This window comes from Sapajus apella, unplaced genomic scaffold (genome assembly GCF_009761245.1).
Source record: "Sapajus apella isolate SASKATOON/1434 unplaced genomic scaffold, GSC_monkey_1.0 scaffold62, whole genome shotgun sequence".
Classification (NCBI taxonomy): domain Eukaryota; kingdom Metazoa; phylum Chordata; class Mammalia; order Primates; family Cebidae; genus Sapajus; species Sapajus apella.
In genome coordinates, this window is record NW_022437002.1 from 11,289,559 (window position 1) to 11,317,004 (window position 27,446).

At 40.0% G+C, this 27,446-nt stretch overlaps 1 protein-coding gene across 33 annotated transcripts in view; it reads left to right on the top strand.

The window, feature by feature from the left end:
- Window positions 1-27,446, top strand: part of MACF1 (microtubule actin crosslinking factor 1) — a 410,941-nt gene that overhangs the window by 234,113 nt on the left and 149,382 nt on the right. For 24 of the 33 annotated variants that reach the window (XM_032247548.1, XM_032247549.1, XM_032247552.1 and 21 more), the window contains 12 exons: window positions 4,188-4,366; window positions 5,123-5,261; window positions 5,909-6,102; window positions 7,126-7,288; window positions 8,312-8,395; window positions 11,956-12,063; window positions 12,261-12,359; window positions 13,541-13,693; window positions 14,302-14,390; window positions 16,567-16,702; window positions 20,933-26,383; window positions 26,909-27,058. In XM_032247548.1, coding sequence (XP_032103439.1) covers window positions 4,188-4,366; window positions 5,123-5,261; window positions 5,909-6,102; window positions 7,126-7,288; window positions 8,312-8,395; window positions 11,956-12,063; window positions 12,261-12,359; window positions 13,541-13,693; window positions 14,302-14,390; window positions 16,567-16,702; window positions 20,933-26,383; window positions 26,909-27,058 — 6,945 coding nt within the window. Of the gene's footprint in view, window positions 1-4,187; window positions 4,367-5,122; window positions 5,262-5,908; window positions 6,103-7,125; window positions 7,289-8,311; window positions 8,396-11,955; window positions 12,064-12,260; window positions 12,360-13,540; window positions 13,694-14,301; window positions 14,391-16,566; window positions 16,703-17,949; window positions 18,055-20,932; window positions 26,384-26,908; window positions 27,059-27,446 lie in introns of those variants that run through there. The other 9 variants (XM_032247560.1, XM_032247559.1, XM_032247562.1 and 6 more) reach the window with 3 other exon arrangements.

Here is a 27,446-nt window from a genome sequence, read left to right on the forward strand (position 1 = left end):
ATGTTAACATTTTTATGCATTTGCTTTATCATTTTATTCTATATATTATACATCATAATATTCCTTTTTTATCTTGAGAGTTTCAGACATGATGCTCCTTTAAATACTTCAGTGTACATCTTCGTAAAACAAGGACAGCCTCTTACATAACCATGGAACAATGATTAACATCAGGAAATTAACATTGATATTGGTCAGGCATGGTGGCTCATGTCTGTAATCCTAGCACTCAGGGAGGCTGATGTAGGCAGACTGCTTGAGCCCAGGAGCTCGAGACCAGCCTGGCCAACATGGCAAAACCCTATCTCCACTAAAAATACAAAAACTAGCCAGGCTTCATGGCACAAGCCTGTAATCCCAGATATTCAAGTGGCTGAGGTACGAGAATCGCTTGAAACTGGGAAGTAGAGGTTGCAGTGAGCCAAGATCACAACACTGCACTCCAGCCTGGGCGACAGAGGAAACCTCTATCTCAAAAACAAACAAATATTGATGTAATACTGTTATCCAAGCTCACAACTCATTAAAATTTCATCAGTTGACCAAATAATGCCTTTTATATCCTAACCTCCATCCCTAGCAACCCCAAGAAGGCGGGTCCAAGATTCAGTCCAGGATTACATATTGCATTTGGTTGCTATGTATCTTCTGATTTCTTTAACTTGAAACAGTTTCTCAACTTTCCAGCATCTTTCATAACCTTAACGTTTTTTATGAGTGCAGGCCATTTATTTTGTAGAATAAATGTAGAATATTTTGTCCTTCTGTTTGTGGTTATCTGAGGCTTCTTCCTGCTGAGTGTTAGGTCTTACAAATTTGGCAGGAATTCTGCAGAAGTGATACTGTGTCCTTGGTACATTAGTGTGTCATATAAGTAGGGATGTGACATCGATTTGTCCCATTACTGGGGATGTTAATTTTGATCTCTGGTTGCTGTCCCTTTGTTATTACTAAGTATCTTATGGGGAGATGCTGGAGACTATGTAAATAGCCTTTTTTTTGTTTTGTTTTGAGACGGAGTCTTCCTCTGTTGCCAGGCTGTATTGCAGTGACGTGATCTCAGCTCCCTGTAACTTCTGTCTCCCAGTTCAAGTGATTCCCCTGCCTCAGCCTCCCACGTAGCTGGGATTACAGGCACGTGCCACAATGCCCCGTTAACTTTTTGTGTTTTAGTAGAGACGGGGTTTCACCATGTTGGCCAGGATGGTCTCGATCTCCTTACCTCGTGATCTGCCCACCTTAGCCTCCCAAAGTGCTGGGATTACAGGTGTGAGCTACTGTGCCCAGCGGTAAATATCGTATTTTTCATCAAATTTTCACCAACTAATTTTAACATCCATTGTTAATTCTTAACTGAATCAATTATTAGTATCATAGTTGCCAAAAGTTGCTTTTCTAATTCTGTCATTTTCTACATTAAAAAAATTTACATTCTACGGAAAAGGAAAAACCAACCTTCTTTCCTTTTCTGTAGTTTGTCTTCCCTCCTTCCTTCCCTCCCTTTTTTCTTCTCTCCTTCCCTTGCTTTCTTCTTTCATTATTTATTTATGTCAATATACACTCACAGATTTTTATTTTATTCAGTGGTATATAATTTGTTACTATCACTGTTTTTATTATTATTATTATTATTTTTTTTTTTTTGAGATGGAGTTTCGCTCTTGTTACCCAGACTGGAGTGCAATGGCGCGATCTCGGCTCACCGCAACCTCCGCCTCCTGGGTTCAGGCAATTCTCCTGCCTCAGCCTCCTGAGTAGCTGGGATTACAGGCACGTGCCACCATGCCCAGCTAATTTTTCGTAGTTTTAGTAGAGACGGGGCTTCACCATGTTGACCAGGATGGTCTCGATCTCTTGCCTTCGTGATCCACCCGCCTTGGCCTCCCAAAGTGCTGGGATTTCAGGCTTGAGCCACCGCGCCCGGCTGTTTTTATTATTTTGATGCTCAAAATGTTCCAAAGTTAGCAAATGGAAGCCCTTCCAAGCTAGGTTTTTTTGTCCTTTTAACATGTCCCCATCATTTTTCGAGTTCTTTTTCTCCTTTTTTTTTTTTTTTTTTTTTTTTTTTAGAGACAAAGACTCGCTGTGTCGCCTAGGCTGGAGTGCAATGATGTGATCTTGGCTCACGACAACCTCCACCTCATGGGTTCAAGCAATTCCCCTGCCTCACCCTCCTGAGTAGCTGGGATTACAGGCTCATGCCACCACATGCAGCTAATTTTTTTTGTATTTTTAGTAGAGACGGGGTTTCACTGTGTTAGCCAGGATGGTCTCGAGCTCCTGATCTCGTGATCCACTCACCTTGGCCTCCCAAAGTGCTGGGATTACACTCGTGAGCCATCGTGCCTGGCCTCTCTCTCTCTCTCTCTCTTTTTTAAATAGAGATGAGGTCTCACTATATTACCCAGGCTGTTCTCCAACTCCTGGCTTCCAGCAGTCCTCCTGTCTCAGCCTTTCAAAGTGCTGGGATTACAGGCGTGGGCTACTATGTCCAACCAAATTCTTTCTCTCTGACAAAACAAGATCTTCCAGCTTCATCTTGTTCTTTCCAGTTTCAACCCTGGAAATCAGCTGTTTCTCCAAGGAGATCTGATTCTTTTGGGCAGAGAATATTATTTAGAAACTAAGATCTGGGTGCCAAATGTACTCATCATTGTTGGAGTATCGTTGTTTATAGGCCCACTTAGCAGTCAAGAGTTAGAAAACATAGGCTGAGCTCGGTGCCTGTAATCCCAGCACTTTGGGAGGCCGAGGCAGATGGATCACCTGAGGTCAGGAGTTCGAGACCAACCTGGCCAACATGGTAAAACCTCGTCTCTACTAATAATACAAATATTATCTAGGCGTAGTGGCGGCACATGCCTGTAATCCCAGCTACTCCAGAAACTGAGGCAGGAGCATCACTTGAACCCAGGAGGCAGAGGTTGCAGTGAACCCAGAGCATCCCATTGCACTCCAGCTTGGGCAACAAGAGTGAAACTCCATCTTCAAAAAAAAAAAAAAAAAGGCTGGGCGCGGTGACTCACGCCTGTAATCCTAGCACTTTGGGAGGCCAAGGTGGGTTGATCACCTGAGGTCAGGAGTTCAAGACCAGCCTGGCCATCATGGTGAAAACCCATTTAAAAAAGAAAAAACAAAACATGTATATGCACATACACACACATGTTACATATACACACATAAACATGTATGTGAGTTTATCGCCATATAGGTCAATATATTTATTGATATGTGTCTCTCTCAATTTCTCTTTCTCTGTCTCTCAATCTCTCTCTCTCTCACACACACACCCCCCACCATGAATTAATATGTATTTGTCTTTATCCAGTTCCCAACCCATAGCACAGGGCTTATTTTAGCCTCTTTCCATATTTTTAACCCCTTTTCCCAAGACTGAAAAACCTGCTTTACGTTATCAGAATATATTTACTTACTGTTCAGTCCTAGCATTTACAGATAGTAGTTTCAGAATTGTTAGCTCACTGCAATAAACAAACCTACCAAACTAGAGTTCAACATTTATTTATAGTTCCTTATGTCTTTAGCCTAAAGGTCTATGTATAGTTTGAATACTATGTTCAAAAATTACTTGTGTGTCCTTACCCCTTCTTTCCCTTCAGTGTGATTATGTTGTTTATATGAAATACAGCTAGGCTTAACTGTATTTGTGTTCCATTTGAGATCCACCCCTCAACTTTCCTTATTTATTTATTTGAATGTAAAACATTAACATGCTTCTAAAAGTCAAATCTACACAAAAAGAAGTATATTCCCCTCTAGCTAGTCCTTTTGTCCCATTTGCTTCCTTTGATCCTTTCATTTCCATTCTTACCATTTCATTAGTTTCTGTTTATCCTTTCTATCTCTTTGCACAAATATATATGCATATATTTTCTCATTTTCCCATCTTTTATATACAAAATATAACATGCTATAGATACTCTATTGACTTCACTTTTTCTACTTAAAAATATATCCTGAAACCACTGAAATCCAAGAAATCTTTCTCCTTTCATTTATAGCGGCATGATCCTCCATTGTATGGCTGTTTTATAGTTTATTCAACCAGCCTCCTATATATGGGCATTTAGGTGGTTTCCAATATTTAGCTATTAAAAATGAGGACTTCTTTCTACATTTTTTGTTCAATCCTGTCTCGCTCTTTATATGTGTCTTGTTCCTGGCAGCACACCCAGGAGGATTTACAGCAACTGAGGTCAGACTTGGATGCAGTTTCTATGAAGTGTGACAGCTTTCTCCATCAGTCTCCATCTAGTTCAAGTGTCCCCACCCTGCGCTCAGAACTGAATCTGCTGGTGGAGAAGATGGACCATGTCTATGGTCTCTCCACTGTCTATCTGAATAAGTGAGTGAGCTGAGATTTTGGGTCCAAAGGCAATATTTTCCATTGGAATAAGAAAGAGAAAGGCTTAGAGTGTTTCATGAATAATACAGAGAGATTATAGATCTTGAAGAGTGTTCAGGATAGTACTTGATTATAGATCTTGAAGAGTGTTCAAGATAGTACTTGAAGAGTATGCTGATAATGAGAGGTCTTGGCTTTAGTTCCTAGTAACATGAAATAGGTTCATTTGGGCTGCAATGAAGAAAATGCCAGTGATATGGATGGAGAGTTAATTTGCAGTGTTAGGATTATGACTTACCTCACTTCTGTTTGATTACATATTTCTGAAAATAATACTTAATGACAGGAAGAGAAAGGATGAGAAACTTAAGAATAAAAAGAAAAGTTTTTAGTTAAACTAGATATTAGACTTTGAAGTTCTTCCTGTTATTCCCTCTCTCCGCCCATCTATACCCATGACCTTGAAGAGTAGCACATCTTAAACTCTTCATAATATAAAGTGGATTTCTGGCTTCATGCCTTTCCTCCATGAGTCCACCACATGTGTGCATGTTCCAGTGCCACTTAGAACTATATTTTGAATTGGCTTAAATTGGCAGCACAGAACCCATGTTTACTTGTAGCCCTGTCAACATCTAAAAATGGTACATTAATTTTGGTCGTTATGTTTTATGAACCTCTCTATAGCACTCCAGGTATATAACCCTGCTCCCAAAGTTCATGTGTTAATGAAGGAATGTGAATTTGTCACCATAGGTTAAAGACAATTGATGTTATAGTACGTAGCATACAGGATGCTGAACTCTTGGTCAAAGGTTATGAGATTAAGCTGAGTCAAGAAGAAGCAGTACCGGCAGATCTCTCAGCTCTGGAGGCCCATCGGTCGACATTACGGGTGAGTTGCTCTGAGTTTCTTAGGAGGAAGACTTCACATAGTCATTGCTTTGGGTTAGCAGAGAAATGCAGTTTTGGATGGCATGACATTTGCATTTGAATGAGGCAGAATATCATATTCAAAGAAGGGACTGAAAACTGTGTCTAGCTAGAAAGGGAAGGGAAAGGACTATGTTTTTCTATTTATTTTTTCCCTTTTCACCTCGATAAAATCATGGCTTAATTGGATATAGTCAGTGGTTGTGCCATAAGTTTATAAAGCACTTAGCTGTTATCTAACTTGATTCTCACAAACCACTCTGTGAGGCGGACAAGAAGAGATTGTATCTCCTTTTACAGATGAGAAAACCAACATTTAGTCTGGCTAAATGACTTATCTTGGTTTTATAGGTTATAAGTGATGAAGCCAGGTTTCAAACACAAGTTCTCTTCATGTTTCTCTATAGAGAAACTGAAACCTGCCCTTGGTATCCCAGTGTGTATCAAGAAAGCAGAGACCATGACCTGTGTAGGCAGTCCTGGTACAAACATTCCACGGCACAGTCACAGATACAATGTGGAATTAGCTGTAGGCAGTGTCCTTGTTTAGTCTGGCTCCTTTTTAGCATGGAAAATATACAACCTGTTTCTGTACTTATGTATCCATAGCACTGGCTTAGTGATGTGAAGGACAAGAATTCAGTGTTTTCAGTCTTGGATGAGGAAATTGCCAAGGCCAAGGCAGTGGCAGAACAGATGAGTCATCTGACATCAGAGCGAAACCTGGATTTGGAGCGCTATCAGGAAAAAGGCTCCCAGCTGCAGGAACGTTGGCACCGAGTCATTGCCCAGCTCGAGATTCGGTTAGTGGTGGCCTCACCTTTTTTTCCTATGAGAGTTCAAGGACTAGGTCTAAAACAAAAACAGAGTTATATCTGTACATTTATATTTAAGGTAGAAATGGATAGGGAGGGGTGTAAATTTTAAAACCACAGAAATTCTGGACAAGGTAAGTGAGTCAGAAAGGTGAGATGTAATGTTTCTCCTGTGTCCCAGGTCTTTTCTAGTTAAGCCATTGATGACAATGGCTTTCTGGAATATAGACTTGAAAGGTCATCTGGTGATCTTTTCTCAAGATATTGTAGTTCTTGTTTTATTAGCTTTGCATCCAAATATGAGCCATTTTTTATAATAGGGCTTTATAGAATTTCTTGCTTTCATCTCATTTGCTAATTCAGTAACTTTTCATCTCTGTTACTAGAGATCCTGCTTCTAATGACAAATATAAATAGGAAAGACAGAAAATGCACCTTTTGGAGGCTAAGCTGGTTAGGGAAATACGTAGGGAGAGAAGCTTAATAACTCATATAAGTTTTCATTCTAATCGAAGTACTATCACAAAGCTGGTTAGATTAAGAGAAATGATATGACTAATTGGAAGTAATAGGAAATAACCACTGTTTTTCACTTCTCTCCTCTCTCTGCCCTGAGAAATTATAGTGATTTATAAATCATAGCTGTGGTATACTGACAGGTACTCTGTCATGAGGGAATAGAACTGTACAGCCAGTAACACCTTATTGGTCACTCTGGTAATTCTTGGCAACCTAAGTGAAAAATTTGACAAGGATTATTGTGGGATGCTAGGCCACGAGGCAGCCTCCAGGGCTAGCAGGGCACAACTGGTTTCTAGTCACTTTTTTGACCATTGGGCACTGGTACATGTATAGGTCTCACTCATCCTTGCATCACTGTTCCCCATAGGTAAAGATGGATGATTTGTGGTCAGGCCCAACTGGATGCATGGGTTAAGGAAGGAATTGCCTCATTTACTTTATTGTATTTGTACCAAGGTATCTGATAGCATTTTCCCTTTGTTCTTCTAGCCAATCTGAGCTAGAAGGAATCCAAGAAGTCCTGGGAGATTACCGAGCCTGCCATGGAACGCTCATCAAATGGATTGAGGAAACCACCACTCAGCAGGAAATGATGAAGCCAGGCCAGGCAGAGGATAGCAGAGTGCTTTCGGAGCAGCTCAGCCAGCAGACAGTGAGTGTGGCAGTAGCTCTGGTGGGAAGAGTTAGAAATTTAAATTTTCTTTATCATAAAAGAAAATGATGTACTAGCAATTAAAGTTTCCTCCAAATGGAAGATATTCCGAGTTCCCTTTTCTTAGAGAGGTTTGAACAGGATGGTCCCAAGATACTGGTTTTGTATTTAGACTAGAGAGCCTGTAAGGTACCTTCAGTTCTGAGTTTCTGTGACTGTATTGAAACCACTAGATGGACAGATTAAAATTATCTTTATTTTGTTTCTTTATAGTACATTTTATTTTACTAGGATTAGATATGGGGTTTTGAAAACCAAGAGAAAGCTGTAAGTGGAAGAAAATGTTTCATTTTAGGCATTTTTTGTTGATATTTTGCTTTGTTTTGTTTTGTTTAGCATTATGATTAAGAGTATGAGATCTGGAATTGTATTGCCTGGATTCCAATCCTGGCTCACTCATCTGCTATAAGCCTTTGAAGAAGTTACTTAGCCTCTCAGTGTTCTACTTCCTTATCAATAAAATGGACATCATTTGTTATTTATTTAACCTACCTTATAAGATTATTTTTGCTAGGATTAACTGAAGTAATACATGTAAAATACTTAGAATAGTGGTTCTCAAAGTGTGGACCTCAGTCTAGCAGCATCAGTATCACCTGGGGACATGTTAGAAATGCAAGTTCTTGGACAGGGCACAGTGGCTCATGCCTGTAATTCCAGCACTTTGGGAGACCAAGGCAGAGGGATCACTTGAGGACAGGAGTTTGAGAACAGCCTGATCAAAGAAGAGAGAGCTTGTCTTTATCTACAAAAGATTAAAAAGACAGAAAAGTACAAATTTGTGAGCCCAAAGCCACTGAACCAGAAACTCTGGAGGTGAGGCCCAGCAGTATGTGCTTTAACCACCCTTCCCAGCAATTGTGATGCAGCTAACGTTTGAAAACTACTGCCTTAGAATGTAGTAAATGTTCAGCTATTTCAATGGTGGTAATGACAACGATAATGTGATATTTTGCTTTCTAGGATCTATTTGCAGAAATTGAGAGAAATCAGACAAAACTGGATCAATGTCAAAAATTTTCCCAGCAGTACTCTACTATTGTAAAGGTAAATTTACCACATCCCAAAAAGAACATGAATCATCACTAGCTTAGGAAACCTGCATCTTCACTGTAGGTTCTGTTTCTGGACAAATTAAGCAGAGCTCTCATGCTAGACGCTGGCCTGATCCTTCAGTTAAGCAGATGTGTATTTCCCCCAACCCCATGTTTGGGGATGCTTGGAGAAGTAGCAGATGTTGGCTGTGATTTGAGGAGTCTCCATTTGCGTGACCGTCGGCCTTTTAAACTTAACATGGCAAAAGCAGAATGTTTGAGTTTTCTTCTTAAATATGCTTCTCACTTGTCTTTCCCATCTAGGAAATAGTATTGCCATTTTTTCCTAGTTGCTGAGGCAAAAAACCCAAGAGTCATCCTAAACTCTTCTTTTTGCCTTAAGCTTTATATCCTCTTTTGGCTTTGTCAGATATTTCCCACATCTTACTACCTCTTGGTATCTCTCTTCCATTTCCATAGTTCATATCTAAGTGAAGAATCTTCTTTAGACTACTACAGAACCCTCTGAGCTGGTCTCTTGCTTCTGCTGTGGCCCCCACAGGCTATTTTCCCACACAGTAGCCAAAATCGCCTTTTTAGAACATGTTGCATGTCATTGAACCTTAGACTCCATTGATTACCAGCTACACCATAATTTTCTGCCGCTGATTCTTTTTTTTTTTTTATTTATTTTTTTATTTTTATTTTTATAGTTTTCTTTTTTTTTTTTTTTTTTTTTTTTAGACAGAGTTTCGCTCTTGTTACCCAGGCTGGAGTGCAATGGCGCAATCTCGGCTCACCGCAACCTCCGTCTCCTGGGTTCAGGCAATTCTCCTGCCTCAGCCTCCTGAGTAGCTGGGATTACAGGCACGTGCTACCATGCCCAGCTAATGTTTTGTATTTTTAGTAGAGACGGGGTTTCACCATGTTGACCAGGATGGTCTCGATCTCTCGACCTTGTGATCCACCCGCCTCGGCCTCCCAAAGTGCTGGGATTACAGGCTTGAGCCACCGCGCCCGGCTCTGCTGCTGATTCTAAGATATATTCCAGTTTGAAAGACTGAAATGTGGAGAAAATGTGTACCTTAGAATAGATGAAATAATGGTAAATAAGATCATGTCACTCTCCTACTCAAAACTGTCCAAAGCCTTCATATCATAGTCATAATAAAATTCTAAATCCTTACATGGTTTATAAGGCCATGAATGATTTATTTCTCCCCTATTTCTCTTAGAACATCTTTAAAGAAAAATGACTTGAGGCCAGGTGCAGTGGCTTATACCTGTAATCCCTGCACATTAGGTGGCCAAGGCAAGAGGGTTACTTGAGCCCAGAAGTTTGAGACCAGCCTGGGCAACATATCAAGATCCCATCTCTAAAGAAAGTTTTGAAAATTAGCTGGGTATAGTGGTGTGCACCTGTAGTCTCAGCTCCTCAAGAGGCTGAGGTGAGAGGATCGCTTGAGCCTGGGAGATTGAGGCTACAGTGAGCCTTGATTGTGTCACTACACTCCAACCTGGGCAACGGAGCAAGTCTCTGTCTCCATAAAAAGGAAAAAAGTAACTTGAGGCCGGGCACAGTGGCTCATACCTGTAATCCCAGCACTTTGGGAGGTTGAGGGAGGCAGATCATGAAGTCAAGATCAAGACCATCCTGGCCAACATAGTGAAACCCTGTCCCTACTGAAAATACAAAAAAATTAGCCGGGTGTGCCCGTAGTCCCAGCTACTCAGGAGACTGAGGCAGGGAAATTACTTGAAACCAGAAAACGGAAGTTACAGTGAGCCGGATCAAAAGTTCGAGACCATCCTGGCCAACATGGTGAAACCCTGTCCCTACTAAAAATAAAAAAAAATTAGGCAGGTGTGGTGGTGCATGCCTGTAGTCCTAGCTACTCAGGAGACTGAGGCAGGAGAATTACTTGAAACCAAAAAACGGAAATTGCAGTGAGCGGGATTGTGCCACTGCACTCCAGCCTGGCGATAGAGCAACACTCTGTCAAATAAATAAATAAATAAATATTACGTATTTATTTGTTTATTCTGTGACTCTCGCTAGAATATAAGTTTCAAGGGAGCAAAGTTTTTCCTGACTTGTTTCTCAGTATGGGTGCTGGCACTCAAAACAATGGCAAGTAGATAGAAGATGCTTAACAAGTGCTTTTTGAATGAAGGCATTTCTTTAGTTAATAACAGAACACTCACTGTCAGAAAGAATTGAGTTCAAATCCTTCACCATTTTCCAGGCTTACTTTGAGTATGCACATAGCCTATTTCTGTTACTATAACCATAAAATGAGAACAATAATACCTCACTGAGTGATTGTAAAGATTAAATGAGATAATGTATACATAGGACCATGCCTCAAACTTAAAGTACACTCAGTAAGTGGTAGCAGTTGCTTTGATTATAATTATTTTAATGTTGTTACTAATATTATTTTTTTATGGGTTCCTTCACAAATTCATTTCTTGTTTTCCTTCTACCCAGAATTTTTTTAAGTAGACAGCAGAAGGACGTTTTAGGCAAAGGAATTGCATAATCCCAGGCAGAGATGAATGAAAATACATGATTATATGAGGAAATAGAGAGTATTCTGATATAGCTAGAAAGCACAATGAGGAGCAGTGACTATGGAAAATGAGTGGTGAGATTGGGGCCAACCCATGACAGGCCTTGTTTCATTGTTTTGGCTTTGTCTTCTATTCTTGCTTCTCAAAGTGTTGTTTTTGAACCAGTAGCATCAGTATCACTTGAGAGCTTATTAGAAATGTAGAATCTCAGACCTGCTTAATCAGATTCTGCATTTTAATGAGATCCCCAGATAATTTGTATGTATGTTGATGTTTGAAAAGCTCTGTTCTAGATCATTGAAAGCTTTTAAGCAGAAGAATGATGCGATCATCTTTGGGTTTTAGAAGAAGTATTCTTTTGGAACAATAGAGAATAAATCAAGATGAGACTAGAAGCAGTGAAAGTACATAAGAGGCTACTGCACTCATAAGGCTACTTCATGTGCTAGATGAAGAGGGTAGACTAGGGCAGAACTTTCAGTATTGAAGAGGAAGTGGCAGAATAGTATGGTAAAATGAGAACACTGGTTTAGGGATTAGAAGACTAAGATTCTAATCCTCACTGTGTTATTTACCCACTCAGTTATTAGGGAAATTCACATCGCCTTTCTGGATTTCACCTTCCCCACAGATGAGATGAAAGAGTTGGTCAGACTGCACCTAAGGCATCAGCAAACTTGGCCCACACACCTGTTTTTGTATGCCTCATGAGAAAAGGTTGAAAAGAAAATCAAAATAATAATACTTTATGATGTGAAAATTATATGAACTTCAGTTTTCAATGTTCATAAGTAAAGTTTTATTCTAACAGCAATACTCTTTCATCTATATATTGCCTATGGCTGCTTTCACTTATAATGACAGAGATAGTATGAGTTTGCTAGCCTGCAGCCTGAATGGTCACTAAAACACTTCCAGCAATAAAAACCTATGATTTATTACATGATGTATGTGAACTGTAAAACCCTGAGTAACTAGCGAAATTTCGTGCTTTCTAAGGACTATGAATTGCAACTGATGACATACAAGGCCTTTGTGGAATCACAGCAGAAATCCCCTGGCAAGCGCCGTCGCATGCTTTCCTCTTCGGATGCCATCACTCAAGAGGTGAAAGGGTGGGGGAAGGAAATACACCAATCACTGTCTTCCCTTAAGGAAAGATTCATTTGTCTGGGCCTTGCATTTTGATTTAGGGCTCACTTTTCTATTGAACATGTGACTCCATGAACATTTCCTCTTATTTTCAACTATTTAAATTTCATTTCTGGCAGATGATTTATTTAAATTGTGCTTTTGAACCATAGTTCATGGACTTAAGGACTCGCTACACGGCATTGGTGACTTTAACAACTCAGCATGTGAAATATATCAGTGATGCTCTCCGGCGTCTGGAGGAGGAGGAGGTGAGGACAGTTGGGTCCAAAATCAGGTTGAAAGTATAGTAAAACATCTTAGCCAGCACGGTGATGTGTGCCTATTGTCTCTGGTACCCAGGAGGCTGAGGTGGGAGGATCACTTGAGCCTAGGACTTTGAGTTCACCCTGGGTGACATAGAGAAAGCCCCTCTTTACAAAAAAATTTTTTTAATTAGCTGGGCATGGTGGCACATGCCTGTGGTCCCAGTTACTTGGGAGGCTGAGGTAGAAGGATCACTTGGGCCTGGGAAGGTGAGGCTGCAGTGACCCATGATTGTGCCTCTGCACTCCAGCCTGGGCAATAGGCTGTCTCAAAAAAGTCCAAAATATACCATGTACCCCATAAATATATACACCTATGTACCCACAAAAATAAAAAAAAATTTTAAGCCAGCAAAAAATTACATGTTATATACGTAATATATAAATAAATTATTATATAATATATATCATTTGGGAGACAAGGAAATTAGGATACTATTTATAATTATGACTTTATTAAAAACAAAACTCTGTACTACAAAGAGATAATATGGCATAGAAACAAGTTTATGGGTATCTATACCAAATTTATGGGGAAATAAGATTAAGTTACATATATTATGTATTTTAGACTCATTTGAATTTGTAATGAGCATGTCATATTTTTGTGATTGTAAAAATCTATCTTTGTAAAATAAGTTTCTGCATATTCAACCTCTCTTATAAAAGAAAAGCTGTTAAAACATTAACCATACCATCTTTTGCCTTTTAAATTAGCAAGACTTTCTTTATATCGATACCTACATAATATAATATCAGCCAGCTTCAGTCTCTTCTCTTATAGAGTCACCTGTAAATCTAAAAATTATGAAAATGAATCAAGATGCTAAATGTGAAGAGATTTTAAAAAACATTGTTAAATAATTTTTGAGTACCTATTATATGTAAAACAGTGGTTTGTATTTTTTTTAGAAAGATATTAAACCTAGGTATAACAAATTTAGCTCATAACCACCTGTGAGCAATACTGTAGGCTGGCTAAATTATACCTGGGATTATTTTCACAGCCTACTTACTTAGGTAACTTTTATGTCTGCTTTTAGGAAGACTTCATTTAAGAAAATGTGAAGTCATGCCAGCCTAATAAAATACATTGCTAGAATATTAATTTTCTGTTTCTATTCTAGAAAGTGGTAGAAGAGGAGAAACAAGAACATGTGGAAAAGGTTAAAGAACTTTTGGGCTGGGTGTCTACCCTAGCGAGGAATACACAAGGAAAAGCTACCTCATCCCAGACCAAAGAATCAACAGACATTGAAAAAGCTATTTTGGAACAGCAGGTGAGAAGAAGGCCCATCTCTGTTTACCTGGGTAGAATAATATGTGATAATACATTAGGTGGAATAGTAGAAGTCACATGTGGGCCATTCCAGAAGTGATTGTTACCTGAGTAATGTTAACTTAAAGAAACTTAAGAACCCATCTTGTTTGTACTTGTACCTTTTTATCACCTGTAGTTCATTGGTGATGATAATTTCACCTGAGCTGCATATTTTCTCTAGGATTAAAAAAATAATAATTTTGCCGGGCACAGTGGCTCAAGCCTGTAATCCTAGCACTTTGGGAGGCCGAGGCGGGTGGATCACGAGGTCAAGAGATCGAGACCATCCTGGTCAACACGGTGAAACCCCGTCTCTACTAAAAATACAAAAAATTAGCTGGGCATGGTGGCGCGTCCTTGTAATCCCAGCTACTCAGGAGGCTGAGGCAGGAGAATTGCCTGAACCTAGGAGGCGGCGGTTGTGGTGAGCCGAGATCGCGCCATTGCACTCCAGCCTGGGTAACAAGAGCGAAACTCCGTCCCAAAAAATAATAATAATAATAATAATAATTTTTTACTCTTAATTATTAGATTTTGAAGCCTTTTCTCTTTATTTCTACCATGTAGGTTCTGGCAGAAGAGCTGACAACCAAGAGAGAACAAGTCTCTGAAGCTATTAAAACATCACAGATATTCTTGGCCAAGCATGGTCATAAGTGAGTATTAAATGAGAGATTATGGCACATCTGGGGCACCTGTTTTATCAGGCTAAAACGTAGAGTCATAATGAGATTTCAGACTGGAGAATTCCGGGCAGCCAGATTATGGGGGACTCTGTAGTTCATACTGAGGAGTTTGCATTTAATTTGTTGGCTATGGGAAGGGATTTTAAACATGATTGTGTTTTGCTTATAAAGGTTGCTAGAACAATGCTATAAAGGATTGACATATGGTAAGAATAGAGGCTGAGAGGCCTATTAAGAGGCTATTCTGACAATGTAGGCAAGAAATGACTAGGAATGGAGACAAAGAGACTAATATTCAAGAGATATTAACGATAATGAATCTATGGGTTTGGTTACACATCAAATCATCACATAAAGTGACAGAGATTTGAATTATCAGTGTGTTAGAAACCATGAGGGTAGATTACTCAAAAGGGCTTTTCGGGGTTTCTCAGCCTGTTAAGGAAGCCTCTGTGAAAGAAAAGGAAAATTATGAGCAATAACTCAGAACCCAACAGAGAACAGAGTTCCAAAAAAAAGGAGAAGTTCAGAAGTCAAGAAAAGTTGGCCAGGCGTGGTGGCTCGCATCTATAATCCCAGCACTTTGAGAGGCCTAGGCAGGCGGATCATGAGGTCAGGAGTTCAAGACCAGACTGGCCAACATGGTGAAATGCTGTCTCAACTTAAAATAAATAAAAATATATTTTTTTTTAAAAAAAAGAAAAGTTGAGAGGTATCTGCTACATTTGGCAAGTTAGAAGTCTTTGGTGCCCCTGGTAATGGGATCAGATTTAGTATGGTGAGGAGCACATTAGAGGCAAGCAAGGTGAATCAGAACTGCTCTTTCAAGAAGCCAGGCCATAGGAGAGGAAAGAGATAATAGAGTCAATATTTTAAAATGGAATATATGTCAAGAGACTTTGTTTTCTTAAAAGATACAGGGGACTTAACTATGTTTTGGACTAAGTCTCAGGGACAAATGGGAGGAGATAATTACAAAAAGGTCCCAGTGGACATGGAAGAGGATGAAACCCGTTGATGGTTAGAAAGTACACCCTTAAACAGGAAATTGGGACAGCTTTTTTTCTGAGGTATGAGGGAAAGGAGATTAAGAAAGGTATGTTTAGAGGTAAACTTGTCAAGACTGAAGCCAGAAAGTAAGATAATTAGTGCCCAGTGGTCTGTATTTTCTCTTTGAAATAGGCAGAGAGGTTTGTTGAAAGGATGGTGCTGGCCGGGCATGGTGGCTCACACCTGTAATCCCAGCACTTTGGGAGGCCGAGGCAGGTGAATTACCTGAGATCAGGGGTTTGAGACCAGCCTGGACAACATGGTGAAACCCTGTCTCTACTAAAATTACAAAAATTAGCTGGGTGTAGTGGCGGGAGCCTGTAATCCTAGCTACTCAGGAGGCTGAGGCAGGAGAACCACTTGAACCTGGAAGGCAAAGGTTACGGTGAGCCAAGATCGCATTACTGCACTCCAATGTGGGTAAGGAGCATAAAACTGGAAGGTATAGTTATAGTCATATAGTGGATTCTTGAAGTCTAAGATTTTTTTTTTTTTTTTTTTTTTTTTAAAGACAGTTTTGTTTGTGTTTCCCAGGCTGTGGTGCAGTGGCATGATTTTGGCTCACTGCAACCTCCGCCTCCTGGGTTCAAGCAATTCTCTGCCTCAGCCTCCCGAGTAGCTGGGATTACAGGCATGCACCATCATGCCCGGCTAATTTTTTTTTTGAATTTTTAGTAGAGACAGGATTTCACCATGTTAGTCAGGCTGGTCTCGAACTCCCAACCTCAAGAGATCTTCCCTCCTCAGCCTCCCAAAGTGTTGGGATTATAGGCGTGAGCCACCGCGCCAGGCCCAAAGTCTAAGATTTCAGAAGTGGAATAATTTCAGATGATAGAAGGGTCTAAGTTTGACATTTGTAGGTGGTGTTAAAGTGGAGATGAAGTCATTGGAACTACAAGCATAGGGGTGACATAGCATTGACATCACCATGACTTGATTTGAGATAGACAGAAAAACTGAGAGAAATGCCAAAGTCTCCCATGAATATGGAAGAAGATCATCCATCCAAGATGAAGAAGCAGCAATTTTGAAGCAATACACCAGAGTTTGGAGAATGGTTTTTTGCATGAAAAAGTTTTAATGCTTCATCTTCCAGGCTCTCAGAAAAGGAGAAGGAACAAATATCTGATCAATTGAATGCCCTAAACAAGGCTTACCATGACCTTTGTGATGGTTCCGCAAATCAGCTTCAGCAGCTCCAGAGCCAATTGGCTCACCAGACAGAACAAAAGGTACTTTTAGTTTTCATCTCCAAATATTGGGTGGATACCTTTTGAATGGTATGAAAGCAGCTTTGCTGATTGAGAGTCATGATCACTAGCTTTCCATGACCAATGTGACTTAATTTTTAACCTCACCTTAGCAGTCATTTGTCTTGTGTTTCTTTACTGGGGTTCCATGATGTGTTGGTCAGTCAAAAGCACTAGAAGACACTTACAGCTAACTCTTGAGACCTGGTTCACCTTTTTTGTGTTATGCCATTTTGTGGCAGACAGCAGTCAAGGATAACATAAATTCTGTATTACATATGATCACAGGACAATAAGATTACTCCCTTGTGGCATTGTCACTCAAAAGTTGATAGCCAAGAGTTCTGGATAATGGGAAGAAAAAGCTGTGAACCTCTTCCCTCCATATGAGAGCAATGAGAAATATTCAGTTTCAAAGCAAACTGGTAGATTAGTTTCACTGACTAAGACACTGGTTCCCCTCACCCATAGTCATCTCATCATGTGGCATCTTTACCAGTTCCCCTCCATGTTCATTTCCTGGACCATATGAAAGTCATCATAGTTCCTACTGGTTGTCCTAAGTTCTTCCTGGATACCTGTGCGTGTGTGTACACTTACCATATTATATACATGTGTCTCTGGGATATATATGTGTGTTTGCCTGCTTATTTCCTATGTTGTGAAGCAATGGCCAACTTATGTGGGGCAGGCCAAAATTAAGCTCATGTGACAGTCAAATTTGGTCCAGATGATGCTCAAAATGATATTCAGACAAAGCATGTCTTGATTCTGGTCCTTGGATATAAATTTTGTGCAGCAGAAACTAGAGTTGTAAAGATCACAAGACAGAACAAGCTATGACTTGATGGTATATTTCCAAAAACAAAGTGCTGGTATAGCATTCTCTATTTAAGGTAGCCCACTTCCAGTGGCTTGTTGCTTCACCATATAAGGGAGTATGTGAAAAGTTTTAACAATTGCTTGCTGAGAACATCCAGTTCTCATTTTGAAAGGTTAAAAAAGAGGAGGGAAAATAAAGAAAGAATAAAGGAAGGACAAGCTGCTGAGCACCACTACATTGAGCATGATGTGTCTCCTGTACTGTTTGTGTGTTTCATGTGAAGTATTGTTCTGATTAACTGACATCCTTGCTTACAAGTTTCACTAACCCTTTGGAGTTTAAGCACAAATGCACAAAGGGAAAAGAGGACGACCTGTTTGGGGTTCTTTTTTGCAAAAACAAACAGTCGCATGCTGGACGCTAACACCAAGCTTACACTGTGTGTGTGATACGGCTGAGCTGCTCCATAAGGCTCTATCTTTTATCTGCCCGAGGTGTGCCCTGCAACCTGGTAAGTAGAAGCCTTTTATGTTTTCTTTCCTCCTTTCCTTCTATCTCTTATGCTTGTTTAGGTCAGAATGTACATGTTTGGTAGGACTGAAATGAGTTTCTCTGGATTTCTTCCCAGCTCAGTGTTTCCTGCCTATCCTCCAATTATGAGGGTGTTGGAAGGAACAGTGTAGACTTTTCTCTTTGGCTAGACTCTAAGCCTTACAGAAATCTCACAAAAGAAATGAAAAGTTCTCAAAGGAATGTTTTTCTTTGTCATATTGTCTGTTCTGAATAGTCTTTTATGGATTTTCTAAAAGGAATTTTTCAGGTATCTTGAAATTTTTCAGGTATCATATTCCAGTGAACTTTTTCCTTCAATTTCTTTAAAATAGACACATAGTGAATTTGCATAATATGTGTTCAAATTATACAAATTGGACTGTCTATTCTTGGTCAGAAAAAAAGAGGATAGGGAATAAATAATACTTTAAACAGTGTGGAGAAATCTGTCAGCTATTCCATTGATTGAACACATATGTAGAAATGGAGATGAAAACCAAATTTACTATTCTTTCATTTGCCATCCATTCTGTATTCTTATTGTATGACACCTCATCAAACTTGAAATCCTCAGTGCATGTTTTTAAAATCTGAGGGGAAGTGGCTTAATGATTTTAAAGGTTTCTTTATTATTTATCCATATTTATCACATGTTTATTGAATGGCAGCTACTGTTCCTAGACCTGCATGGGCAGTGGATCAGTTCTTACAGAACTCACTTCTCACTGAGCTAAAATGGAATGCCATTATGTAGGAGGCAGGGAAGTGACTGGAAATTGCTTCCACAAGATCCTCCATTAATAAGGTGGAAAGTTAAGTAATCAGAATGTAGCACTGACCAAAGAGGGACAGAAAAAATTATATACAGAAAATGAAAATAATGAACATGAACAAGAAGAGCTGAAAAGCTGGAGAGTAATAAAAATGATGAAGTGTTGTAAGTGGTTAAACACTTAAATAATTTAAAATCTGAATGTATTCTGTGATAAAAGACCTCAAAAATGAGAATTTTTAAGGAGCTGTTTCTAGGATTTGCAAAGGCAGTTTTGACAGCATATAAAGTTTGCCTTATTCACTAACCTTAGGACCTAACTCCTGTGTTAAGATGTGACTCTACTGTACTTGTCTTTCATGGTTTTCTGGGTCTGACTGTGGGAAGACGTACACGATTTAGAGTCAGACCTTGATTTGTTTCTAGAACTCACTAGTTTTGTGACCTTGGACAAGTTATGTAAACTCTATCCTCATTTTCATTTCTTCAAACTAAAGATTCAAACAATTGTTTTCATAGGATTACTGTGAGAATTAAATGTCAGTGTTCAGTAGGTATAATAATAAGTGATAGCTGTAATCATGGTTATTGTACTACCCATTCTAGCCTGAACCAGAAGAAAAGTTACTAGTGGTTCCATAGGTAAGGGTGCCCAATCTGTTTCTTCCTTGACTTGCTACTTCCCAGTCCTAGAACTAATTTAATTTAGAGCCATTGCCTTTGGAGAAGCTAGCATTGTCCACCAAGAGTATGAGTACCGCAGTTCCTAAATAGTTGCTTGAGTAGTATACACAGGACTGTTCACTGGGATGCACAATGGTTCTGGAGCTATTGGGCTGCTTAAATCTCTCTTATCATTCTGTGCACCAGTCCTGCCGTACTCATCAGCAGGGAGGTGCTACTTCCAGAGTCTTCTCTGTGGTTTGCGGCACCAAAAACCTGTTATGTGGAGTTGAATTCTCACTTTGGGGGAACTGTTATGTGTCTTTAAGAACCTTCATAATAGCAGGACGGTGGCCATGGAAGTCAGAATCCAATGAGTGTGTAACAACTCACCTGCCAGGAAAAAAAAAAAAAGAAACTTTATGATGATTTAGTCTTAGAAATAAGATTAATCCTGTCACTTTCACTGCTTGCCACCCTGTAGAGCTTGTCACTCAGATATGCTTAATGCCACTATCTCTCAAGTAATCTAGAAACTTCTGGCATGTTAAACATTCTGCAGTTTAGAAAAACTCTTTCTTAGTATTAACACTGGGTGGCTTGCTTCAGAATATTTCCTACATTTTGGGGCTTATCCCATGGTAGGTTTTTCTTGTGGTCAGAATTTTATTTTATTTATTTATTTATTTTTGAGATGGAGTCTTGCTCTGTCTCCCAGGCTGGAGTGCAATGGCTCAATCTCAGCTCATCACCACCTCCATCCGCCTCCTGGGTTCAAGCGATTCTCCTGCCTCAGCCTCCTTAGCAGCTGGGATTACAGGCATGCACCACCACACCTGGCTAATTTTTTGTGTTTTGAGTAGAAACGGGATTTCACCATGTTTGCCAGGCTGGTCTTCAACTCCTGACCTTGTGATCTGCCCTCCTTGGCCTCCCAAAGTGCTGGGATTACAGGTGTGAGCCACCATGCCCAGCCCTCAGAACTTTATACTATAGTTCATTTTTTTTCTTTTTTCTTTTTTTTTGAGACAGTCTCGCTCTGTCACCTAGGCTGGAGTGCAATGGCATGATCTTGGCTCACTTCAACCTCCGCCTCCCGGTTTCAGTGATTCTCCTGCCTCAGCCTCCTGAGTAGCTGGGATTACAGGCACATGCCACCACACCTGGCTAATTTTTGTATTTTTAGTAGAGATGGAATTTCACCATGTTGGTCAGGCCGGTGTCAAACTCCTGACCTTATGATCTGCCCACCTTGACCTCCCAAAGTACTGGGATTACAGGTGTGAGCCACCACACCTGGCCAATATACGATAGTTCTTTGACTCCTTTCAATAGTTGTCCTTTACCATTGGCTCTGATTCAGTTTTCTTTTTCTTTTTTTTTTTTTTTTTTTTTTTTTTAGGATTGCAGAGCAGTTGCTGGGGTGATTGACCTAGGCACAGTGGAGATATTTCCCATCTTCAAAGCCATGCAAAAGGGCCTCCTTGACCAAGACACAGGCCGTGTACTCCTGGAATCTCAGGTTATCATGTCTGGCCTCATTGCCCCTGAGACCAGTGAAAACCTCTCTCTGGAGGAGGGCCTAGCCAGAAACCTCATTAATCCCCAGATGTACCAGCAGCTCCGGGAGCTACAGGATGCCCTGTCCTTAATAAGCAGGCTTACTGAGAGCCAAGGCCCTCTTTCTGTGGTGGAAGCAATTGAAAAGAGAATAATTAGTGAGAGAATTGGACTGAAAATCTTAGAAGCTCACCTGGCAACTGGAGGTTTCAATCTTTCCCCTAGTGAAAACTGTGTTAACCTGGAAGAGGCTTTTCATCAAGGCCTCATTTCTGCATGGCTTCATTCAGTATTAGAGTCTCACCTTAGAACATCCAAGAATTTGATAGACCCTAACACAGCTGAGAAAATTGGTTTGCTGGATCTGATGCAGCGATGTATTATCCACCAGGAATCAGGATTCAAATTGCTGCCTGTCAAACAATTGGCAGGGGGGATGGTCAGCTTGAAATCAGGCCGGAAGGTTAGCATTTTCCGTGCAGTTCAGGAAGGGCTAATAGATAGGCAGGTCACTGTCCGGTTGCTGGAAGCTCAGCTTTTTGCTGGTGGCATAGTAGATCCAAGAACAGGACATAGACTTACAGTGGAAGAGGCTGTAAGACATAATTTGATTGACCAAGATATGGCCTGTGCTACCCTCATAAGGCAGCTTCAGACAGGAGGCATCATAGACACTGTCACTGGGCAAAGGCTAACAATAGATGAAGCAGTGAGCAATGATCTAGTAGCTGCTAAGATTGCCCTTGTGATTCTGGAGTCCCTCTGGTCATTCATGGGGTTGCTGTGGCCTGAATCTGGGGAGATCCTCCCAATTACAGATGCCCTAGAACAAGGTATGGTGTCTACTGAACTAGCACATAAAATCCTTAGTAACCGACAGCATATTGAGGCTCTATTTCTACCAGCAACCACAGAGATTTTGTCCTGGGAGAAAGCAATAGAAAGTGGTATACTGGACAGAGATCTTGCCAGTAACTTAAAATTGATTTGTATACCTGATGTGATGCCCAACATGCAACTAGCAGACTTTGCAGAACGAAATATTAATCCTGGAGCAGCAGTTCTACCATGCAACAAGAGCCAATCTAAGGGCATAGCAAGCCAGAATGAGAATCTGTTGTTCCAGCTGATGACTCACAGCTATATTAATGTGCAAAATGGACAGAGGCTGCTTCTGTTAGATGAAGAGCTGATGGAGACATTAACATACGGAGATGAATATCAAACAAGTCTTCCAAAAGTGGTTGAAATTGGGCATCAAAGGCAAAACACTCCTGAGGGATTGCAAGAATTAGCTAATGTGAAAATCTCAGGAACTTTCAGCGATGGGCGGACTGTGAGGCTGCCTGAGTTCCAGTTTTCTTCTCAGAACAAAGAATATCCCAGTCAGGAAGATTGCACTACAGAAGAAGGCAAAAGGACCACTGTAGAAACAGAAGGTTCTTTAGAGAACCCTGAACAGGATCTGTTTGTAGGAGAACAAACGGAGAGAAATACAAATGTTGATGTTTTGAAAGTAGTCAAATTAGAGGTACAAAGGCAGATGATAGGTACCAAAAGGGAAGACCAAACAGCAGTATCTATCAGAGAAAATGTCAGCAGGGGACCCCTCCTGACCGTACCTCCTGAGGAGGCAGAAGGTGCGCTTTTGGTGGTTGACAAAGATCTTTTTTCTGTTGAAACACCAAAGAAAGATCAACATCAACCTCTCAGAAATACTTCCTTTATATATCAGAATGAACAAGCACACACTCTTGAGACTGAATATATTCATGATGAAACTGGAGGATCTCACATTAAACCCCAAAGCAAAAAGCCACAAGTTCAGGTAAAGAAAACTCTAGGTATAAAATTAGAACTAAAGTCTGAAACTGATGTTAGTGTTCACCCTCTGGACAAAAAGCAAATGTTAAAGAAAACATTTTTGGCTAGGGATGACCCTAAACAAAGTCAAGAAACACAAAACATTGCAGGTGGTAGTGTAATGATGTTAGAAAAGACCGATGAGGAAGATAATGGCAGGGAAACTTCCCTGTCATGCAGTCATCCATCAGAATTGCTTGAAGAAGCTACCTTGAATGTATTATCTGCACAGTTACTAGATGGTGGTATTTTTCACGAACAGACAGGTCAGAAGCTCTTACTAAATGAAGCAATAGCCCGAGGCATTGTGCCAAGCCACACTGCTGTGAAGCTTATGGAGAAGCTGAACATGTTTCGGGGGTTCTTTGACTCTCAGACCTGTGAGTCTCTGACAACTGAAGAAGTCATTGATGAAGGTCTGATGGATGAGAAATTATTACATAATGTTCTCATGGCAGACAAAGCTATAAGTGGTGTCTTAGACCCTCGTACCCACACACTATGCTCTGTAAAGGATGCAGTTACACTTGGACTTCTTGACAAGGAAACAGCCACCAGAATTTTAGAGAGGCAGGTGGTGACTGGTGGAATTATTGATCTGAAACGAGGCAAAAAAGTTTCAGTAACTTTGGCCTCAACTCTTGGTTTGGTGGACATTGCTGACCAGCCAGAGCTTATAAATCTAGAGAAAGCTTCCAAAGGTAGAGATGCTGAAAAAACAGTTAGAGAGAAATTAATTAGTTTACAAATGGAAACAACAGGACTTATAGACCCTGTTAGTAAAGCCCCCTTAACAGTTGTGCAGTCCATTGACAGAGGTCTTTTGGAGAGAGAAGAGGCCATTCGTTTGTTGTCTAACCAGGTGGTAGATGGAGGTATCATTCACCATATATCTGGGATGAGACTTTCTGTTGATAATGCCTTCAGACATGGCTTAATTGGTGAAGACTTAGCCAAGAATCTTAAAAAAGTTGAGAACTTAAAAACCCATCAATTTTTTAATCCTGAAACAAAGGAAACTGTTTCCCTCCCTAAAGCCATAAAATTAGAACTTATTACTCCAGACCTCAAAGGTGAAATCCAGGAGGTTCAGGCTTTTACTGGAAACTTTGTGGATCTCATTTCTGGTCAGAGATTGACGTTGGCAGAAGCTAAAAAAGAAGGACTGTTAGCTCATGAAGCAGTATTGTCTCCAGGAATGATGCATGGCATCGTAGATCCTGAGAACTGCAGAATTGTCCCCTACTCAGAATTAGTCAAGAAATGTAAGATTGATATTGAATCTGGACAGAGATATCTCGAAATAATTCCCTTCTCAGACATTAAAGATGGGGTGAGCAACAAAGTACTTACACTCTCTGAAGCCATTCAACTTGGAAAAGTAGACTTTGTACCTACACTGAAGGTTCTGGAAGCCCAGGCAAATACTGGTGGAATCATAGATGCTGCTACCGGAAGAAGACTGACATTGGCATCAGCTTTGGAAGAGAAACTGGTGGATGAAAACATGGTCAGAATTATTGCATCTCATCAGGTGTTAAATGGAGGAATTCTTGACATATTTAGTGATCAGAGAGTGACTTTAGAGGAAGCTATTGAGAAAAGATTCATCAGCCCTGAACTGGCAAATATGATACAAAGAGATACCTCGGAGTTCAGTGATCACAGGGCTCAGATTGAAAAGCAAGAGGGGATTGAAGTGTGTGCATTACAGAATGAATTTCTAAGAAAGGATCTGTTAATTGCTTGTAATCAGACTGCTGAAATGAGTTGTAATAAAGGCGAAGAGAGTGAGAGATTACTTCAAATTGAAAATCATTCTGCACGAGAAAAGGTTAAAGTGAGAGCTTCTGATGGGGAGCAGGCAAAAAAGAGTAGGGAACTTTCCTTACAGGAATTTGGGTGCAAACATCAACATAAGCCAAGAACGTCTCCAGATGTTAAAGAATTTATCAGTATCATAAATCCTCATAATCTTGAAGGAAAATCCTTGGGCCAAGTGTCATTGACACACCCTTACTCCGAAGTTGATGATTTTAAACTCAAAGAAGTGTCTAGAAATAACATGGGAAAGGATACAAATGAAGAGCAGGAAAAAGCAGTGACAAAAATAGAAATTATCTCTCATATGAAGCAGTCTACCTCATGCCTAGATTCTGAAGAAATAAAAGAAAATCAAGGGGAAGTGATTTTGGAAGTCGAAGAATCATATTGTGAAACATCAGGCAAATTGCCGAGTGAGCAGATTTTGCAGCAACCAGTGAATACCAGGGTGAAAAATAAGAGAGAGAAGAGGGAGGTGATTGTAGAAGAAAGTATCAAAACATACAAATCAGTAGTTCTTTCTGAAGAAAAGTTGTATCAGGAAACTGCCATTAGAGATGAGCATGACTCCCATATAAAGAGTCAACCTAGGGAAATGACCGCAAGTGAAAAACGGAAAGAAGCTGATAGAGAAATGGGATTTTCTGTTACTTTTAGCACTGAAGACTCTTCTTCGCAGGTGGCATCTAAAGGAATTTCTGTAAAACATCAAGATGCTGTAACACTCTTCAGCTCTAAACAGGCCAGTGAAGGGAAAGTAAACAATTTAAGTGTCTGCTTGACTTTAAAACCAGAAGAAAACTTATCTGAAGAAATTGCTTGTGGGGCCCAGAGTGAACCATTCCCTTCTATGACCCCAAGACCTGAAGGATTGTACTACCAGGAATCGGATGGAAAAGCTCAAGTGACAGATGCATCCCAAATTTCCAAAACAGACAAGTCTTTCCAAGGAACTACCAGACAGGAGACCACCTATCATCAAGATTCCTGTGCTACTTCTAAGACTAAGGAAACCAAACATCTAATTTCCTCATCTAATGAATGTAAAGAAAAGTCATACCAAGAAGTATCTTTTGACTCAGTAAGAGGTCTTAAATTGGGAGAAATTACGGTTTCTAGACCAGATTCAAAAGAAGCCAGTTATCTAGAATTCTCAGACAGAAAAGGCCTTCATTATCAGGACAGCAAAAGTAATGATAAACTTTGTGGAACTCTCAAATCTGAAAGAGCAACACAGGAAGCAACTGGAGAGAAATTTCTAGAAAGGGCAAACCCTAAAGTTACAGGTCCAGAAGCAGGATCCATTGAGGACATAGTGACTCAGAGAGGTTTCAGAGTCTTGGAATCCTTTCTTCCAGAGAAACTATTCAAAGATGGGTCTCAAAAAGAGAATACAGGGCAGCAGAATGCCATCATTAGTCCTACTGTTCCAGAGACCAGTGAAGAAAAGACAGTATCCCTAACAGTATGCTCTACAATGAAGACAGAAAAGACACCACAGGAAAAGCTCAGAGAAAGCCCTGGCAGTGAACAAACTCCCTTCATATCTGCACCTGGAGAAAAGGGAAATGGAGATATAAACCCAGAGCCCTTCAGAGCAACTCAAGTAAGTGGTGTGCTTTTTTTTTTTTTTAAAGATATAATTAGTTTAATGCTAAAATTCTTAACTGGGTACAGAGTTTACATATATATAATGGTATGCCTGTATACATTTTAAGGCACTAGATAATTCTCTAAGATATAACTTAATTTATCATCTATTTGTAACACAGTTGTTGGAAAATTAGGCTTTGGCTCTGAGTGTCTTTCTGAAATCTGCAAGGGTTTTAAAATAGAAATGAGCTAATAGAAATACTAGGATGATGCAACCTGAAATCAGAATAGCTTTTGGAAATTTTGGTAAGATGACGCTTGTAGATTGATAATTCTGAGCCTTTCTGCTCTCTGAGGAAATTAGTAAAATCACCTTTGTCTATTGATTTGAAATGACTTAAACAAAATGTTTTATTTTATCCCCCTTTATGTGCAGTAAAAATTGCTTCTGTTTGTATAACAAAAAACCCTGCCTGCTTCTAAAGCTGACTTACAGGAGAATGGCAGAACTGAGTCAGCTTTCTTTTTGGCTCCACAGAATGTATTTACCCGGCAACTCTGTTTAGAACATGATGAGAAGCTAGTATCCTATCTGTCTTTGTTGCGGGACATTGAAATGAGGACGAAACAGATTCAACCTTTGGAGCTAAACCTGGCAGAACTACAGGATCTGCTATGTCAGGCCAAGGTAGGTCCCCAGAGACTTCTACTATAGACCCCAGCTTTAAGATAGCTGTCTCCATCTTCCTTGAAGATTTCAAGGCTTACTAGGACCTGCTGGTACTCTCTTCTAGGGTAAACAATCTCAGACCCTTGTCAGATAATTCTGAGATGGGCTACATTTGGATAGCCTGGATAAGACTTATAAAGGATAGACTTGAACAGACCTTAGATTTGGCTATGAATCTATTTGTTATCTGCATGGCTTTGGATTGAATTAAGTAAGTTCAAAGGCAGTGTGATTGGTTAGGAGTCTATTGCAGTAATTCAAGCAAGAAATGTTAAAGGCTTAAAATAGTAAGTTATATATATATATATAAGTTAATCTCTCTTACTTCCTAAAACTATGCTAAGAC